General features: G+C 35.9%; 1 protein-coding gene across 1 annotated transcript in view; it reads right to left on the bottom strand.

The window, feature by feature from the left end:
- LOC148950514 (serine/threonine-protein kinase minibrain-like) overlaps positions 1-19,197 on the bottom strand; it is an 82,559-nt gene that overhangs the window by 7,256 nt on the left and 56,106 nt on the right. Inside the window, exons 5-8 of the mRNA XM_089091640.1 lie at positions 16,209-16,356; positions 13,417-13,703; positions 10,150-10,296; positions 1,602-1,974 (exon numbers count right to left, since the gene is read on the bottom strand). Of these exons, the coding sequence (XP_088947766.1) occupies positions 1,602-1,974; positions 10,150-10,296; positions 13,417-13,703; positions 16,209-16,356 (955 nt within the window). The remainder of the gene's footprint in view (positions 1-1,601; positions 1,975-10,149; positions 10,297-13,416; positions 13,704-16,208; positions 16,357-19,197) is intronic.

Here is a 19,197-nt window from a genome sequence, read left to right as displayed (position 1 = left end):
CTAGAGTGGCTAGAGTCACTCGTAGCATCCGAATGATAAGAAAACTTAAGCATATTTTTTTCGGATAATATTCTAAGGACACTTTATTTCTCTCTTGTGCATACACAGCTGGTCTACTGTATTACTATGTGTTCTTCTACGTTCATAGTTCATCTGCATCCAGAGAGTACTTCAAAATAAAGCGGCTAGAGTGCGGACGGGTGTAGATGAACGTTCTTCAGTGAGGTCCAGCTATGTGGACCTTACAATATTAACCATTTTTGGTCTGAGGAAATTTTATAATGGCCTATTTATGTTTAAGTACCAAAATAATTTGTTACCAAAGTGCTTTAGCGGTCTTTTTTTTTAAACTTGTTTCAAGTGTCCAAGAGTATAATATAAGTTCAAGTCAGTTAAGAAATCCTAGGGTAGTTACTACATGATCGACGTTTTCTGTCCGTCATGTTTGCCTAGTGCCTGGAATAGTTTGCCACAGAATATTGTACAGGAATCAAACCAGAGTGAGTTCCAAAGGATGCTGAAAGACCATTATTTTATAATTTATGAAAAAGATAAGCGATGAATTCTCTAGTTTCCTTATTTACTAAATTAACCAAATTGTTGGATCTTTGGTTTGATGATTGATGATGGAAGGTACCAAAGGGTTTTTTATTTGATTTTTTGTCGTTTCTTGTTTGTTTTTGGTGGGTGATTGTCGTCACCTTTCACAACTTGATTTTTATTTAGGCCTATTTGAGTGATTGTTGTTTAGGTCTAATGGGGTGATAATTTACCTAAACAAGCTTTGCTTCAGGTTTTGTTATGTTCTTGTTGATTAATAAAGTCTTTCTTTCTTAAAGAAGAACAATATTAATTAAAATTATTATTAATATACTATGTTAATATACTAACATTAAACTTTATTAATATACTATCAACCCTATTTCCATAAGATAACATAGCAAGCAAATATCTCTAACAAATCGAGCTTTTTTTTTCTTTTTTTATAGAGAATTTGAAGCGCAATATCCAAAAACGGATACTATGGAAGTCGGTTGAGTAGTTTCTACTATAAACATTAATAGGGAATCCATGAGTGCTAGCATTTCTCTGGTTAGTAGATTCTTCTGTTGTTTTCCAACAAGTATCTTCAGCAACAGGCTAGCCTAGTAGTCTAGGCTATCTTGATTTTTCCCAAGTTGGTAAATTTTGTTTTATTGTTATCCTGCCCAATTTTTTCCCTCGGCTAATGGACAATTGTCAAATACCAATGGCATTGCGACAAAAAGCCTACAATAAATCTGTTATTTCTCTTCTTTCGGTTCGTCCAGAAACAGAACAGCAAAGCGTTATTTCTCTCCTATAAAATCTCCATTTAGTATTTCCCCTTTAATTGCATTGGCGAGGAAAGTTACTCTCTAGAAGCACGGAGTAAATTAATAAACTTCAATCAATTTTGAGCTATTTTAATTAATCTTGACAGTCGCATTAATTAATTAACCAATCACCAAAGATGTTCTATAATTAATATTTCACGCGCGTCCACTATCCTTCTAAGACCTTCATCATTTTTCAGTACGTACTCGCTTATATTTCCTTTAATTAATAACAAAGTAACTTACCTACACCAGTATTCGTTCCTTCGTCAGAAGTTCTTTTAAAGAAATTATGCTGTAGGGCGTAATAGGGAGTAATACGAGTTTTTGGATCAAAGTCCAGCATTCTCAATATCAGATCCTTGAATTTAAGATAGTCCTGGACTCCATGTCCAGGTTCTCCAAGTCTTCTTCCACCTGGACCTCCCGTCTCCACTCCTATTGTATCGTGCAATCGTCTTGTGCCAGGAGGTTTATATTTTTTGCCGTCTTTTGACTTTCGAAGAACATAAGAGCCATCTGGCATCTTGTCAAAGTATTTTCTGGTTTTAGCGGCAGTATCTAACAGCTGCTTAGGGGGCATTCCGAGAACTTCTACGATTTTATTCATCTGATCGATCTAAAAAATGAAGAATACAAATACAGGTTTCGCTAAAAAATGGAGTTTAAAAGTCTCCAAATACTGTTTGAATTTTTTTTTTTTTTTTTCCTGTATTGATAGGCTGTTCTTTCTTTTGCTTCTCTACACAATTCATAACACTTAAGAGACAGACAAAAAAGCTCAGCTGAGGATACGGCTTGATAGTACCATGCTATTTATTACTGTGTATTTTATTTTTGATTAATCTTTCAATGGGGAAGGGTCAATTTCCAGATGCTCTAAAGCAGGCAAGAATTACACCACAGTGTAAGCGTGGAAATAAGCAAGATTGGATAAATGGATACCAATATCAATCCTGCCATTCTTTTCGACAGTTTCTCTTATAAAGTTATGCATATGGACAACTTGAGTCATTGAGCTTATTATGCCATACCTAGTTTGGATTTAGAAAGGCCACTCAGGCCACTCAGTTAACAAATATCAATAATGAATTTGAAAGTAGATATATCCCGTTAACAATCTCTATCGATTTTAGAATTGTTTCAATAAGGATGATTTTCAATTTTTGTTGCATAGGATTAGTGGTTTGGGTATCAGGGATAGTTATCTCCCGTGATTTTAATCCAACTTTCATGGAAGATTAATGCAGGTTGTGATTTATGACATAAAAAAAGTGCTGCATCACAAGTAAACTGTGATGTGGGGAGTCCCGTAAAAATTAATCTTTGGACCATTTTTATTTCTTATGTTTGCTGATATGTTAAAGATACGATCTTTCTGCAGCAAGTCTTACAACATTTGCAGACGAAACAGCAATAGCAATTGCAGATGCAAACCTCAAAGATCTCACAGCTCACACAAAACATGGTCTGCGCTACCTGAATACATTTGCCACCCTTGGCTTTCTAGGCGCTGATCTTAGTAAAAACAACTATGATTTTTAGCCGAGCTGATGTTTTTGACAAATTGTCTGAGTAATATTTGTTTTATGGTTCAATTATTGATCAAGTTTTTGAAACAAGGCATTTGGGATTTGTTGTTGATTGTAATTCGAATCAGAATAAGGAGTGAAATTGTATCGTTTAAGGCAGCAAGTGACATTCCACGTTTTCATAATCTGTTCCCAAATTCTGTGTTATAGATTATTTATTGCACGATTATCCGACCTTATGTTGTACAAGGGAGTGCCCTTTGGGCAAATTATGCGCTTCAATGAGAAATTTTTGCAGGAGTTTCCAACACCTGACAAAGATTGGCTATCTTACGACCTTTTGATAATGACTAACTTCTATAGCAGTTATAAAAGAATCCAGACGATTTAGAAGTAAGCAGTCCATCTTTTGGGGGAACGAGTAATTTTAGTGATACACTAACTTGCTATTGCCATTTTAACGCTTTGAATGACGATATCTTCCTTTATTAACACTAGTATATCAACGTTTGAATGTGCCCGCCTATTGCGCGGACATATTTTCTACTAATTCTGATTATCACTCCTATCATACCAGGAATACGGATATGCTAGTATATGAGGAAAGAAATACAGCGAGAGCATCCCATTTGTCTTGCCACCTAAGTGTAACCCTTTGGAATAGCTTCCTGGACAGCTTTTTTTTTTTTTTTTTTTTTTTTTTTTTTTTTTTTCACCTCCTCTCCTCTCGGTGACTCAAATTTTTATTAAAAATATCTCATAATTTATTTAATGTCACCTACTCTTTTCTTAATAAAAAACTTCTTCAAAAATTTCAAAATATTAAATTTATATAAAATTGAGCATTCCAAATTATATCAGGTTATAAAAATAGAGGTATACTACATTTCAATTTTCATATACCTTTTAGGTTCATCCGATATCTCAGGCTGCCCTTCCCCCTTAGGGCACCCCTTCCATCGTGACCTTAAATTACACATTTCAAATCCTTTTTCATCAACCTCTATTTCCCCCGATATATAATTTACTTTTACCCCCCATCCCCCAAAATAACAATAAACAAAAAAAAAAACAAAAAAAAAAACTACCCTTACAAAAAAATACTAATAGGTAGAATTTCTCATTATCCCTTCACTTCATTTCCTTTACCTTTATTACTCATCTTACCTTTCCCCTTTGGCTGCTCAATTCTCTTTAAAATTTATCTTTATCCTACTTTTAATGCTTCTCAATCCTCTTTAAAACTTTATCTTTATCCTACTTTTAATACTTATTCCTTTCTCATTCTTTTATTCCTTTTTTAAATAAAAACATTTCAATTTCTAATTAAAATTTCTTACAAAAACTTTTTCTCTTTTTTTTCTTCTTCTCTTTTTTTTCGTTTTTTTTGTTTCTTTTTTTCCAGTCCTTCTCTTTTTTCCTTTTTTTTTTTACTCTCTTCTATACACCTTCACTTTTTTCCTTTCTGTTTGCCTTTCCTTATATTTACTAGCCTATCCCACTGAACTCTTACCTTTTTCATTACCTCTGTTGGGTTCGTATCTTTCATTTTCGCTTTCCAAACATAATAGCAGAAATGTGTGAAAATGTATGTCAAATCTTCGTGTTTTTTCGTTTGATTGGTTTCCATGCATAATTTTAATTCTACAATCTTTTCTGCGTTGACCAGTTCCTCATTTTCTTGTATTTCACTACTTAGCGGTTGTTTCAATTCTTCTAATTTTGTTTTTACGGTTGTGCATTGAAGAATTAAATGTTCAGGTGTTTCAATTTGATTTCCACACCTTCCGCACATTCCATTAGACTTGGTGGGGTCTATCCTGTGTTTTCTTTCTTCAGTTGGCAGTATTTTGTGGACTTGGAAAAACGCATGCTCTTTAACCTTCGGCGGCAAGAAACTAGAGTGTATCAGGTCGAAAATTTTTTTCAGTTTTTCATCGTCAAGATCACTCGTGTCTAGAATTTTCGCTGGAGGTAGGTTTTCCTGCGAAATGAACCATTGTTTCATATCTGTTTTATTGGTTGTTTCGCTATCAGGGTTTGCGATCCTTTTTTTCAGTAATTCTTTAACAGTTCCGAAATGTTTTTTTACCGAATTTGGGCAGTCACTCCTTTCATTTCTTACCCATGCGTTATACCAATTTTTCATAGGGTTTGTTTCTTCAAAATGGATTTCTTCGATCAGTTTTCATGTGAAGTTCTTTTATCCTGGACAGCATTAGGGGCTCTGAATCAGCTTCTTCGTTTAAATCACAGATCAAAAAAATGCGGGGTGAGACCGATTCCTTGTGAATATCATGGTTTTATTTTTGTCTTGTTTTTTTCTTTGTTGTCTTTATTTTTATATTGCTGATAATTTAAATTGGCTAATTAATTTAGCCATTGTCCACACACAATTTGACCTTCTAGTAGCGAGTAAGTTTATTCCTTCTTTTTTTGCGAATTGTCGAAAATAAAGAAGTCAATCATTCAATGGTGTATTTAATCGGACTGATTTACGAATATCGCCGAGACAGTTAAACTCAAATAACCTTTATCTTATAGGCAACTATGGAGTAGTTCGCTACTCCAACTTTGAAGTGTTTGTAATATTTACTTACATTTTGAAATATTTTAGTTTCTGCCAAAAATGGCTACTATAACTCTTCAAAAAATAACAACATGGCAATGTAACAAAAGAGAATTTTAAAGTAGAGGAAAATCTCAAGGACGTGTCAAGTATACTAAAATACCGTAGCCCAAAACATCTTGATTTTTTTCAGATTGTACTATTTTTGTAAAATTTTGCGGAGTCGTCAGACAATTTTGAGGGAGTTGAGCACACCTATCACACTAAGTGCAGATACAGATAATGGTTAAGTTAGAAAACAAAAATAAACATTAATTTAATGGTTATGTACAGAATATGTACAGATAATGAATAGTTAGGAAACAAAAATAAACATTAATTTAATGGTTATGTACAAAATAGAACAAAGTCTTTTTTCCTTTTTTTTCAATGCAATGCGTTAACTTTAACTTAATATATTACAAACAGCTACACATAAACCTACATGTACTTTCTTATGACAAAAAGAAAGTTTCTGAAAATCCTATAAGGCTAATTTTAGTCAATATTTACCTTTAAAGGATATACTTCCGATTTAATACTTTGATTTTACGCTATTAAGCTTTATGAGAGAATCACGACAATGTACAATAAAAACTTTCTATGCCAAGGGATTTTAAAGCAGAATACAAGCTTAAAAATATAGGTAAATGAAATCCAACAAAGCAGAAAAAATAGATTTGTTACTAGCCAATAGAACATTAGTAGATTAAATTAGCCATGATTGGAAACTACTCGTAATTTGAAGCAATTCGCGATGGTAAATAATTGCGAAAAACCACAAAATGAGTAAATAGAATAGTTTTTACATTTTTGTGGTTGCTAAAAAAAAAAGCTGAGGAAACCGGAAGCGATACAAATGTGTGACTATTCGTCTAAATATAATTATTAATATCTCTACTTTTAAATTCTTGCTCAAGACCATGACAGCAGAGACTCAGTGATTCTACGTTTCTGAAATTCCTTTTAAAAAATACGAATTCTTATTCAATCTTACCTTCCATGGAAAAATCTTACAAAAAAACTCATTTTTCTTGTATTGATTTCATCAGGAATACCTTACTCCCCGCCGAGAACAAAAATGAAATAATTTTTTCTTTACAAAAAGGTATTCCATTTACGAAAAAAACCCGGCTGGGGGGTTGCCTATTTTGATCAGATGTTTCACTTCGCGGCTTTTTTTTTTGCTAGTATTTGAGTCGGGAGAGGGGCGTTGTATTTAATTTTTCCCTCAGGCGCCACCAACCCTAGGAAATTTCTAGGGGCGGAAGAGCGTACTTTTGGAAGCAAGGTTTTAGGAGTCCTGGCAAGTACAGGCACCATATTCCCCAACAGGCCTAATGCATGACTTATACAGAGAAGCAGTCGATCTGGACGGTCACAAGTTCTTGGAAAAAAAGAATCATACCCACCTTTTTCAAGTAGTATGATCGAACCCGATCCAGATGTACACCCTCAGAAAGGTCCGAGGAGACATGAATGCCCAACAGACAAAGTTTATCAATTTTCTTGACAGCTTGCTCAAGTCGGGATGTCGAAACAAGACCTGTGATCAATAGGTGATCAGCCGCTCCTTAGTATTGCATACACTGAAACTGGCAAGCCAGGCATTAGATTACTTTTCTATCTCCAGGAGATCTGCTGTAGGGATAGGGAATAGTGTACAAGGTCGCCATGTTTGTGGACAGCTGCATGGACCATAGTATCCTTAGCAAAACTGCGTAGAAGGTTAGTCCGATTGTCCCCAATGTCGTTGATATATACCAGAAAGGGTATGGGTCGAAGGACAACTGCACTGAGAAACCCTAGCCTTTAATAGAAATTCACTGGAAGTTAACTCATCGAAAACTGCACGGAGGGTAAAATTGTTTGTTTGTTTTTTTAAACCCCCAAGGGCACAAAGTAACCTAGACAGCCATCAATTCCATGGAGTTGTAAGTTTTCAGAATAAACCTTTATGCCAAGCTCTAAGGTTGTTGCAATATCGAAAGAGAGCACACAAATATCATAATCTCAGGTAAAAAGTTCAAAGAACAACGTCATTTCTTTAGCTGTCACACAGGAAAATATTACAATAGTTATCGATGATATTAGGCTATGGTTTTTTATCAGCATGTGCATGATTTTGCCAACTACCTGTTGACAAAAGCCCATGATACCATAGGTTTAAGAATAGATCTTTCCTATAGCCTTTCAAAAACTTAATACTTTATTCCGTGTTATGATTTAATCTGTTGATTCTCAAAAAGCTGAAAAGTGCATGCGCATTTGAGTACTTTTATCTTTGAAAGGCTGAAGGAAGTATTTATGATTATTGAGCCATTATTGATCCAACTTATATTACCCCAAAAAAATAAAAAATAAAGTAGTTTTCAATAAAATTAATGTAGCCTAGCTACTTTTTTCCCACACAACGCCCATTTTTTGTTCCGTTTTGCTATTATATTATTTAAAAAAAAAAAAAAAAAAAAAAAAACAAGTAGTTCCTTTAAGAGAGACAAAAGTAGAAATGAATAATATTCCACCCCCATAAATAATATTTTACTCCTTTGCAGACAAGTTCCTAGTCTAACTGGGAACCGGATCAATAAAATCCCGCTTAGGAACACGAGTAAAAATTGTATGCAAAATTCAGCAGTCTTTTAACGTCGGCAAAACATCTTACCTTGTTCCAAAAGTCTAAAATTAAAGAAGTTAGGGAAATAGGAATTATCTGGATTTCTGTTCAAAGTTAGATGAAGAAAAGATCACTAGCCAGGGGCGCATACAGGTATTTTCGACGTAACACCTTAGATTAGATATTCTTTTCTTAGACCATACTGCCGTTCTATGATGAACAAATAAATTTTAAAATGGGTTCTGGTTCAGATTTTGGTTAGGGGAGGGGGGAAGGTAGCATCAGCTAAAACCGATCAAGTTCAAAACTAACTAGTAACCCAGTCTATTCTTGCCACCAGTGGAGTCAATTGGGGAGAATCTGTTTCCCCTGATCCCCCCCCCCAAGATTTTTGAAAAGTACTTTTTTGGGATGTTTTCACCGAAAAATGCCTTTTTGGAAAAAAAAGAACAATTTGCCCCCCCCCCCCTCCTTTGATATTGAAGAATAAAATTTGGCCCCCACCCCTAAATTTTCGCGAAATTATACCAGTGATTGTCACACTCTCCTTCTGTGTGAGCATTCTCATATAAGCATACTATTAAGGTTATTTATTATCATGCCACAACAAATAGCTTGATCAATAAAATAAAAGAGTTCTAATATTACGAGTGATTGGCAGGTGTTTGAATCCTGGCGTTGTTGATTTGTTGGTTAGGGACAGGAGTCAGCGGTGTGACTCAGCGGTGTAACCTCAGGCAGAGTCGAACCAGTTCCAAATGGGTATTTGGAGAGATCTAGGGGGAAAACAAAGGAAGCTTCAGGTGACCAGGCACAACACCCCCGGTCAAAGGTGGAGCAACAGGTGATCGGTGTCTGTGCTACGCGGACCAATAGTCTGCATATGGAAAATTACAATCCATCCTTTCCAATTCAGGAGGTATGATTCAAGTCGCTATAAAGTACTCAAAAATCATGACTATTTCCTAAACTTCTATACTTAAGATCCAAAAAATTCTTCTGAAAACTCTATTTCTACAACTTAATGGGATATAGTCACTAACAGGACTGTTGCAGAACTGAAAATAAATCCATGACATCTCTGAGGAAGTCTGTTGGTTTTCTAGCATAGGTTTCTTTAAAGCCCAGAGTGTTGCATAACTCAGCAATAAATTCAGAAGAAGTCCGAAAACTTCAAAGAAATATCGGATTATCCTAATCAGAAAATAGTTTTGCTGTTTTTCTTTCTTTTTTTTTTACTTCAATATCCCTTTCCAAACTAAAAAAATTAAATTACCAATAACAACAGTTTACACCACTGCAGCGAGTCAAAATTTATTACTTCGGTGCAGCATGTGCTCATTAGCAGTTCTTTAATCAGAGTTCCTTGAAGCTATGAAGCTCCATAAGTCTTTGATATATCCTCCCCATCAATAGCTTTTAATTGAGAATATCGAGTGAAGAAGTAAGAAGACGATTTAGTTAAGCAGATGTGCTCTCTGCAATGATAAAACGCCATAGAGAACCCCTCAACCACACTCAATGTTGGCATCAGCTCACTACCTTTAGAACGTTTCAACCTGGTCACAACAGCCATCTTGAGTTGGATATCTGGTAGAGATTAAAACAAGATCTTGGGGTATGAACAACCTTTCAAAGACATACAAATGGGACAGACTCGTAGAAGACTGCTAATGAAGCTGCTGTATATAGAGGATAGTCTCTATAAAATTATTTCAGTGAACATCGAATAATATATTTGCTACAGCCCCCCCCCCCCCTAAACAGGTATTTGCCAAGGTAAAAAAATACACTTTTTTTATTTACTCCAAGCGCGAAAAAGGAGATTCCGAGTTTTATTCAGATCAATTCGGCTAAACAGAGACATTACCTCAAGCAGTAAAAAATTCGCCAATCCATAACGAGCATTAACAAAATGTCAAGAAGTTAACAATTTCCTAACGTATTCATTTTTGGTGAAGTATAGACAGGCAGCCTAACCAAAAAAGACATCAATAAATGAACAAGCCACTAAAAGAATCTAAGATCCTTTCATACCTCATTGGTCCCCGAGAAAAGCGGTTCACCGGTGTGCATTTCGACAAGTATACAACCTAGCGACCACATATCAATGGCCAAATCGTATGGTATCCCCAATAGGACTTCTGGTGATCGGTAAAACCTCGACTGAATGTACTGATATATCTGTAAGAAAATAGAGAGTGATCAGAATACAAGCATATAAATAGGCTCCTCAAAGTTTATAGCCTGTTTTTTGTACACTAATTTTGTCTATTACAAGGACATGTTGTTGCCAGTTCTAAAGATGCCTATTTGCCAGGAGTACTTTATTTACTCCGAAAGTTATAAAATTTTATGTCTTTGATTTTCAAGGAATAGTATCTGTTCGTCCCCTCTTTGTCTGACAAGTCAGTGTCTTTGATCATGTATACGCGCACCTCAAATATGTTACACAAAAAAAAAGGCTTATTTTCTTGAAGAAAGAGAAATGAAAAGACAAGTGACTTTTAAAGTAAATAAACACGGTCAATAAGCGTCTGATAACACATCAACATTTCTTAGAAAAGAAATTAATTTGTGACTGCAATAACAATAACTTTGATTGATGTAAAAGCCCTAGTAGGCCCATGGCAATACAAAACTGAGAAATTTAATTATATGTAAATCCCATGGCATCAACAAAAACATTACCAAAATTACAAAATCTATTTTTATTCCCCATCGCTAGCCTGAGATACCATCCAGACCCTTCAACACTTACTAAACACTCATCCCCCGCTATACTCGCCACCCATCTTTTATCAAGCCTCTCTTTTCTCCATGCACTTCTTTCTGTAACTCATTCAAATATTTACATTCACTCTTCACACGACCCACATTCTAATCCATATCTCTCAAATACCTCTTCACACTATATCTCATTTACTACCACGTATAGTAAGGAATGTTTTTAAAACTAGAAAAATATATTCATCCAAGAGGGAACGCTGGCACTAACACAAGAGAGGGTATAGGGCTTCAGGAGCAACTTTAAAAATTATGGAATGAGGAGGGATGCATGTGATTTGGTTTGAATGTAGAGGTCAGGGATATTTCAATAAAGAAGTTAAATGGTATATTTCACTACGACCTGTATCTTTGTTGATATCAAGCCTAAGCCTTTAGTATTATGATGAAAGAGAAATAACAGCTATGTGACTTAGAAAAAAAAAACTTAAGAAAAAAGCACAGTGAAAGCAGAAAATGGGAACTTTCATAAGAAATCTTTCATTAAAACTTTATAAATATCTAAATGACAAGCAATAAACTTAAAATGTTTTGTACAACACTAGTTTAGAAAATATCCAAGAAAAAAAGAATGAAGGACCCCACCGGATACTTATCCGTGTGTACAAACCATTTTTGGGATGAGATCAGTGGCTGAGCTCGAATTGATTCACTTTCCTCCTAATCAGGATCTTAAACCCCTTTCCCGCAGCACAAGGGAATACATTTTTTTTAATGCAACACTCAAAGATTTCGTGCATTATTTGCAGTCTCTGCCACTAAATTGGACAGTTGTATTGTACGTACAGAGTAACAGTAAGCAGGTACGTACAGAGGGTTGGGCATTCGAGCCTGTGCTCGTGGGCGTAGGGAGGGGGAGGCAGGGGAAGGGCAGCGGCCCCCTACACCTTTAAATTTACATTAGATATGGCTGAAAAAGCAGATGGTTGGAAAAGCAGTTAATAAAAGGTCCTCCATCACACTATCGACTGCCCCCCCAGACAATATGCTGCCTACGCCCATGTCTGTGCCCCCTCCCGAAATATGAAGATCCTTACGATTCTCCCTACGATTTGGCTTTTATTTCTCACAATTGGCCTCAATGTATCTTTTTCTCTTTTTTTGGATTTTCCACTCCCCCTGATATACATTCCTTTGTACCAGTCTGGCAACAAACATCAATAGGTAATATGTGAGATATACCTTTCGGTGTTCAAATGGGGGAAAAGAGGGATTCTCATACCAAAGTATCCAATTCCTGGAGCAAGCTCAAGATTTCCAAAGAATTTGACGGAAAGAATCTCCTCTTTTTTATGGTTTCCAGGAAAAACAAGTGTACAACTGTCAGCATTATTTCTCGTCTAATATAAGATGGTGAATTTTGTGTGACCGGAAGCAACCGGTCTCTATAGATGAATCATGGAAAAACCAAATGGAATTGTCCCATTGAAAAAAATTTGGCAATCCAACCAAAAAGTTTTGAAACTTCACCTATATTAAAGTCAGTCCAGATTTTTATTCTGGCATTGTTCTAGTCTCATTTATTTAAAATCATTAATAGGAAGGGGGTTTAACAGGGATTAGGGGGTACGCATATTATGTGGAGATTCTGATATTAAATCCTGGGGTAGAGTATTCAACCTCTAAATACATATTTTATCATGAATGTCATATTTGGCCTTGAAGGGAAACGATATAAGGATTTGTGATGTTCATTTTAACAAAGTAGTGAAGTGGGAACAGATGGACAAACAATTAAGGGTGTCGAGCAATCAAAAGGTTGAAGCCCCTTGTTTTGAGGCATTTTACATTCTTAAGGCAAATTACATCGATCCCATTAATATCTATTATATCCTGTGCAGTCTTTTCTTAAATTAATATAAATAAGTCGGAAGAGCAGTTCCTACCCGAAAAAATCTAGATATGGCTATGCCTACAGCAGTGAGGTTATTCAGCTTTGTCACACTGCACAGAATATATCTAATGGGCTAAAATATTTATGAGCTTAAAAGGATTTACTCTAAGAGATCCCCAACTTGCTGTCATAGCTGTAAACCCCCTAGACGAAGACTAGTCCAAATGATCCTACCTACCAGGAAAACTACGACTCAAATTGCAATTGCTCTTCTTGGTCCCTACCCTGACCCCGAAAAATCTTCCACCTTTTTTATGTGCTCATATAAAATTCAATATTTATCTGAAAAGCAACAGCGTTTGCAGGTGGTTGAACGTCTTACTATTGTGCCAGTATCGTCTTAATATAACAGAAAAAAACAAGGAATAAGCTATTTCGATAGGCCTATAGCTTACTGGCTATTTTTAAAGGCCAGAGATACTTCAAAGTATGAAAATTTTCTACTATCATTTAACTAATTTACACTAAATTTCTGCAGACATCTAGCAATCACGCAGAGTGCAGCAAAAATCAACACTTATATATCAGATTAGATATTGGATGCATTCATAGAAACTTAGAACCTAAACTTAGTTTAAAACGAGAAAGAGAGAGAAAGAGAGTGAAAGATAGAATTAAGTTACTCTTTGTCCAAGCTGACAGGAGCTTCCAAAATCGACAATCTTAATTGCAGATCTCTTCGGGTTACATAGCAAAATATTCTCTGGCTTCAAATCACAATGTATTATTGACAGCTCAGGAGTCGCTAAGAACAACAGGGCGGTGCACAACTGCTGAGCAAATTTTCGCGTCAAATTTAATGAAACGCCACGGAAATTGGTGTTTCTAAGCAGGTCGTACAGGTTGTAAGAAAGTAGCTCAAATACGAGACATAAGTGATTGTGCCACATAAAATGACGCTTCAATCGAACTGAAAAGGAAAAAGAGAGCATAAATAATCGAGCTTTCCTTTGGTGTTCTCTAAAATACATACGATACAATGCCACCCATAGTACCATACAATAGTTTTCAAATAGTTTTGGGTTATCACCGATTCTCAGATACGAATTAAATGACCGTTTACGCGCTTCTGCTAGCGAATCCTATAAGCTAAGACGTTAATTTTTGCTATTAGCAGAGGCCGGCAAAGCCAAAATTCATGGCTAGACAGAATTTCCTGACCTTGGAAAATCGATCCAACTCGGTATTAGAAACAGAGGCTGGTGAGTGAGGTCTGGGTATTCAGAGTCAAATTTACCTTCTATCAAAACCCAGACTGAGTACTTTCGAAAAAACAACTCAATCGTAAAAATTGCTGTTAAATTAGAAGCTATTATTATCTTAATAATTCTACATTGCTGGTGAGCGTCACTTCATTTCTCCCCTTCTCCGAAGCAAACGCTGTTATTGGAAAATAAAGATCTGTAAAAATTTAAAAGGTCAAAAGAACTATAAGATCTTTGATAATGGGCGTGTTCCAAACGAATAGCGTCGATTTTTTTTTTTTTTTCTAGGTGAATAGCAGCCTCAGGAGGTTGCACTCAGGAGCAGTACACCCGCACAAATTTACATAAACAGAAAATTGCGAAAATTGATAATCTGTCAAGCTATGCAGAAAGAGTGGTTGAGTCGTAGATCATAACGCCCCACATGGGCCTTCAAGCTATAAGAATTATCAACCTTCATAGTATTCCAGGGGAGCCTTCCATTGGTTCAATCTTCCTTAGTACGATATTCCTCGTGCAAACATATGTGGGTTCAGTCTTTCGATCATCTTTTTCATCAGCCGCCAATAGGTGGAAACTTCGTTTCGACTCAGGGCCAAGGCAAATTTTACTTATTTACAAAAAGTTGCTAAAAAGTTAAAGGAGAAGTCCATCTTTTACTTAATTGAATACGATCACATATTTACTTAGATGATAGACAGATAAGCCGAAGAATTTACAAACTAAGAATCCAGTACTGAATCGGCAAAAAAAGTTAGTGTTTTCTATCACGCAAACCTGTAACACAAGATTGACATAGATTATTTATAAATAATGAAGTATGAAATGTCAGTGATATAGTTCTGCACAAGCGGGGAATTCCCTGTTCGAACAAAAAGCTGAAAGAAAATAAGTTTTGCCAGATCATTACTCGCCATTGGTTTTCCAGCTTTTAAGTTGGAAAATGTTTATTCTTTTATTCTCAATGAGTTTCTCCAGTAGGTGCCATGTCTTCTCTGGTACCTGGTATTTTTTTTTCTGTTCCAATTTTTAGTCGCACTTTACCCGTAAAAAAATTTATTTTGTTAATTATTGAAGTAATAGTAAAATAGCAGCAACAGAATATTGATAGTTGTATGGAAGTTTAATTATATTTACGTTTCGTTTCTTTAAGGGCAAGACGAACCGTCCATTTATGATTATGTAACAAAAGTAAGTAAACTTGAGCCACCACCTTCTTCTACAAAACCCACTCCTTTTACGTACCTGGATCCCTTACATATTTCTTCCTATGCACATAAAATGCCACACTTCCTCTGTGTGCAGGTAATAGTATGCACGGCTGAGTGAAACAGCTGTGTTTTCTAATTAGAAAATTCACAGATTCACAGCTCAGAAGAAAAGACGAGTTAAAATAAAACAGAGGATTAACAGAAAAAAAAGTAGTCACTGTGGAGAAATGCACAAAGAAATATGTACCGGGGCAATTTCGCCTGAATAATCAACAAAATATATTTTAGAGCTAAAACTTTGAGGAGCACGAAGGCCCTGCAAATCCCGTCCTTGGATAAATACCCACCAGACTGCACATTTTCGGTAAGTTTCAAATACACCATTACAGGGTTGCCACCCCTAGTGATTTTTTATATTGCCAAAAGAAAAAATCACTAAATCAGCACATAAATCACTAGATTATTGAAGAAAATCAAAAGATCAACCAAAAATTACTAAAATCTAGTGTTTTTTTTCACCGGGTGGCAACCCTGCATTGACCAAGACATAATAACCGCGTTTTCAGGCTCAGCGGGCTCGAAATTGGGTTGTTCTCGTCTAGGTTCAAGTTTCTAGTTTTTTGACTAGTTTCGGCGGGTTCGAAGTTTCAATCCCGTGTTTTCCTCAAGAACCCACTTTGTGAAAACACTTGATGCATTAGACGAGAACAACCCGTGTTCGAAAACAAGTTGTTAATGGCTCTGTGGGTTTGAACAAGGGTTGTTCTCGTCTAGTGCATCAAGCGTTTTAACAAATTGGGTTCTCGCGGAAAAAACGGGGTTGAAACTTCGAACCCGTTGAGACTACACGAAAAACTAGAAACTTGAAACTAGACGAGAACAACCCGTGTTCGAACCCGCTGAGCCTGAAAACACGGCTAATATTGAAGATGCTATTCTATGTGAATTGATCTAGTACCGATGGCAATTTTTATTTCAAGGAAAATAGCAAAAAATTACCTATGTAATATTTATTTTCTAAATCTGCCTTGTTCATCATTTCAAGAAGTTTGACTTCAATTTGCGCTTGACTAAGGAAGGGCTTCTTATTTTTTATTATTTTTATTGCAACATGACATCCTTCCTCGTGATCATACGCCTTCACGACCTAAAAAAAAATGATTAAACGAAACTAGGCTAAAATCAATTATAATTCTCTACTTTAATTCTATGTTAAAATAGCAACAGTTAATAGTTTTCTTTATTTCAAGGTTCTTCCAAGTAGCTACGCTGTTGAGCTTCAAAATTTTAAATTTACCCCGACTTTGTTTAAACAAGATAAAGGTCGAGACCACAGAAACGGGGTTTCAACTAAATAAAATGAAAAGATGCAGATATATAAACAACAGTTCAAACTATTAACCAAACTTTCTCACTTTTTCTGTCTTAATTAAAAGTTTTACCCGTTATTCGTCAATACATTCATGTTCATCTTACTATTAGTCAAATTGTGTGGTCTAAGAAATTGCTAACGGGCTTTATACCTCCTCTAGCAAATTAGGACCGTGGAAAGAGATCCCCATTCGGGGTCTATCCACAGGCGTAGGCATGTTTTAAAACACCTAGGAGCAATATCAGCTTTTGCTCCTCCCCGCCCCACTAAAATGTAAGTGGGCCTATCTTACATAAATGAAATCTAAATGGCGCCTTTGACTGATGTTGTACCTAAGAACCAGTGTATCCCCTTGTCCCCTTTAAGCTACTCCTCTGGTTTTATATCCATATTAATTTATTGGCTCTGAATTACTACATCTATGATTTGCCACGAAAGTTCAACAACAACAAAATATATCACAAAAATCCTAGACAAGTCTTGCTTACCTTTTCTAATATACTTGCTGAGAGTGATATTGGGGGGTGGGGGCGTAAAAGAAGACATAAATTGACAAAATTAGTGATAAATATATTCAGTCCATGTTGAGAAAAACGAACCTGTGCCAGATCAAGCGAGGTACCCCATAAATAAAGGAAAAAAATAGACAATGAGGAAAAATAAAGAATAAAAATGAAAGGACAGAAGGAAAAGTGACGGAAGAAGAGAAAACAAGAGAGAGGAAGGAAGCCAAATATCATCATAGACATGACACTGCGTTTGCTACTGGACTTCAAAAGAATAGTCAGTGTTCGTAAGTAAAAGCATTACTGTCATTTTTAATATCAATCTTCAAAATTAGGCCAAATCCCTATGAATTAGTAAAGCAAAGAGTCAATCAAATGCTTTGACGCTTTAATAAATAATATGGACTTGGTAAGATTGGATTCTGAAAGGCCACTATAATAGTGTGCTTATTTTATACCACCAGGACAATCAGTATGTTTTGAACCAAAATCACCAGGAACGTCAAAGGTCTTAGAAAAATAAAATGCCAACAACAGACCAGTCCCACATCTTATAAATCCTTTTACAAGCACTAATCTCTAGGGTGCAATTCTGCCACCCCTCCCCACAATTTTAAGAAACTTGTGGTTTTCCCCGTATTTTCTGAAATATTTTAGATATGAATTCGCCAGTTAGATTCAAGGCTGAGGAATCAAACAGTTCGTAGTAACGAACTGTAAGTAAGGAGCGACCCGGCTCAATGGTAACCGAAACTCTAAAAAACGGGATTTTGATACCAATAGATACATCAAAAGAATCAGATTTTAATTCTGATTTCAAATATATAAGTTTCATTAAGTTTAATCTTACCCATCAAAAGTTACGCGCCTGAGAAAATTTGACTGATTTTTGAAAAAAGGGGGAAAGACCCCTTAAAAGTTATAAAACCTTGATGAAAATCACACCATCATATTCAGCGTATCAGAGAACCCTACTCTAGAGGTTTCAAGCTCCTATCTACAAAAATGTGGAATTTTCCATTTTTTGCCAGAAGAAAGATCACGGATGCGTGTTTATTTGTTTGTTTGTTTTTTTTTTGTTGTTTTTTTTGGTTTTTTTTTACCCAGGGGTGATCGTATCGACCCAGTGGTCCTAGAATATCGTGGGAGGGCTCATTGGAACTGAAATTAAAAGTTCTAGTGCCCTTTTTAAATGACCAAAAAAAATGGAGGGCAACTAGGCCCCCACCCATGCTTATTTTTTTTCCAAAGTCAACCAATAAAAATTTTGAGATTGCCATTTTGTTCAACATGGTCGAAAATACGATAAATATGTCTTTTAGGGTGACTTAATACCCAGAAGTACCCAGAGGGAGGGCTAAAAGTTATGAACTTTACCCAATGTTAAAATATAGTATTGGTTTTTGGGAAGTATACATAAGTTTTCAGGTGGTTTTTTTTCTGGTAGTGGGAGGGAAGGGTGGGTCGGTGGTTATGTTGGAGGATCTGTTCATGAAGGAAGTTTTCATGGGGGAAGGGAAATCGCCATGAAGGGGGCGCCGGACTTGCCAGCATTATTTATTGGCTATTGGGAAGTATACAACCATTTTCAGGAAGGATTTTTTCTGGAGAGGGGGGGCTAGAGGAGGGGGTTACTCTGGAGAATTGTTTCGGGGAGGATGGTTGTTGGGGGGAAGGGACATGTCTATGAAGGGGGCGCCGGATTTCCAAGCATTATTTAAGAAACGATCAGAAATTAAATAAAAAAAAACAAGTTTTTTCAACTGAAATGTAAGAAGGAATATTAGAACTTAAAACGAACAGAAATTATAACGCATGTGAGGGGGTTCTCCCCCAAGTCAGTACCTCGCTCCTTACGCTACAGTTTTTTTTTAGTGCTTTCAAAAGAGCTATCTATTCTAATTAAACGGCCTTTGTGACTCAGGGGTTTCTGAATCAAATTTTTTTTTAACTTTTAACGTAAAGAGCGTGGTATTGACTAAGGGGAGAACCCCTTCGTATAAGTAATAACATATACGTAATAAAAAAAACAATAAAAAAACAAGCGATACGGCTCAATAGTAATCGAAACTTTTAAAAACGAAATTTTGATGTCAATAAATGTATCAAA

This window comes from Artemia sp. Qi Xiang Cuo, chromosome 7 (genome assembly GCF_049724085.1).
Source record: "Artemia sp. Qi Xiang Cuo chromosome 7, ASM4972408v1, whole genome shotgun sequence".
In the NCBI taxonomy this organism is placed as follows: Eukaryota; Metazoa; Arthropoda; class Branchiopoda; order Anostraca; family Artemiidae; genus Artemia; species Artemia sp. Qi Xiang Cuo.
This window is presented reverse-complemented; position numbering and strand designations above follow the sequence as displayed.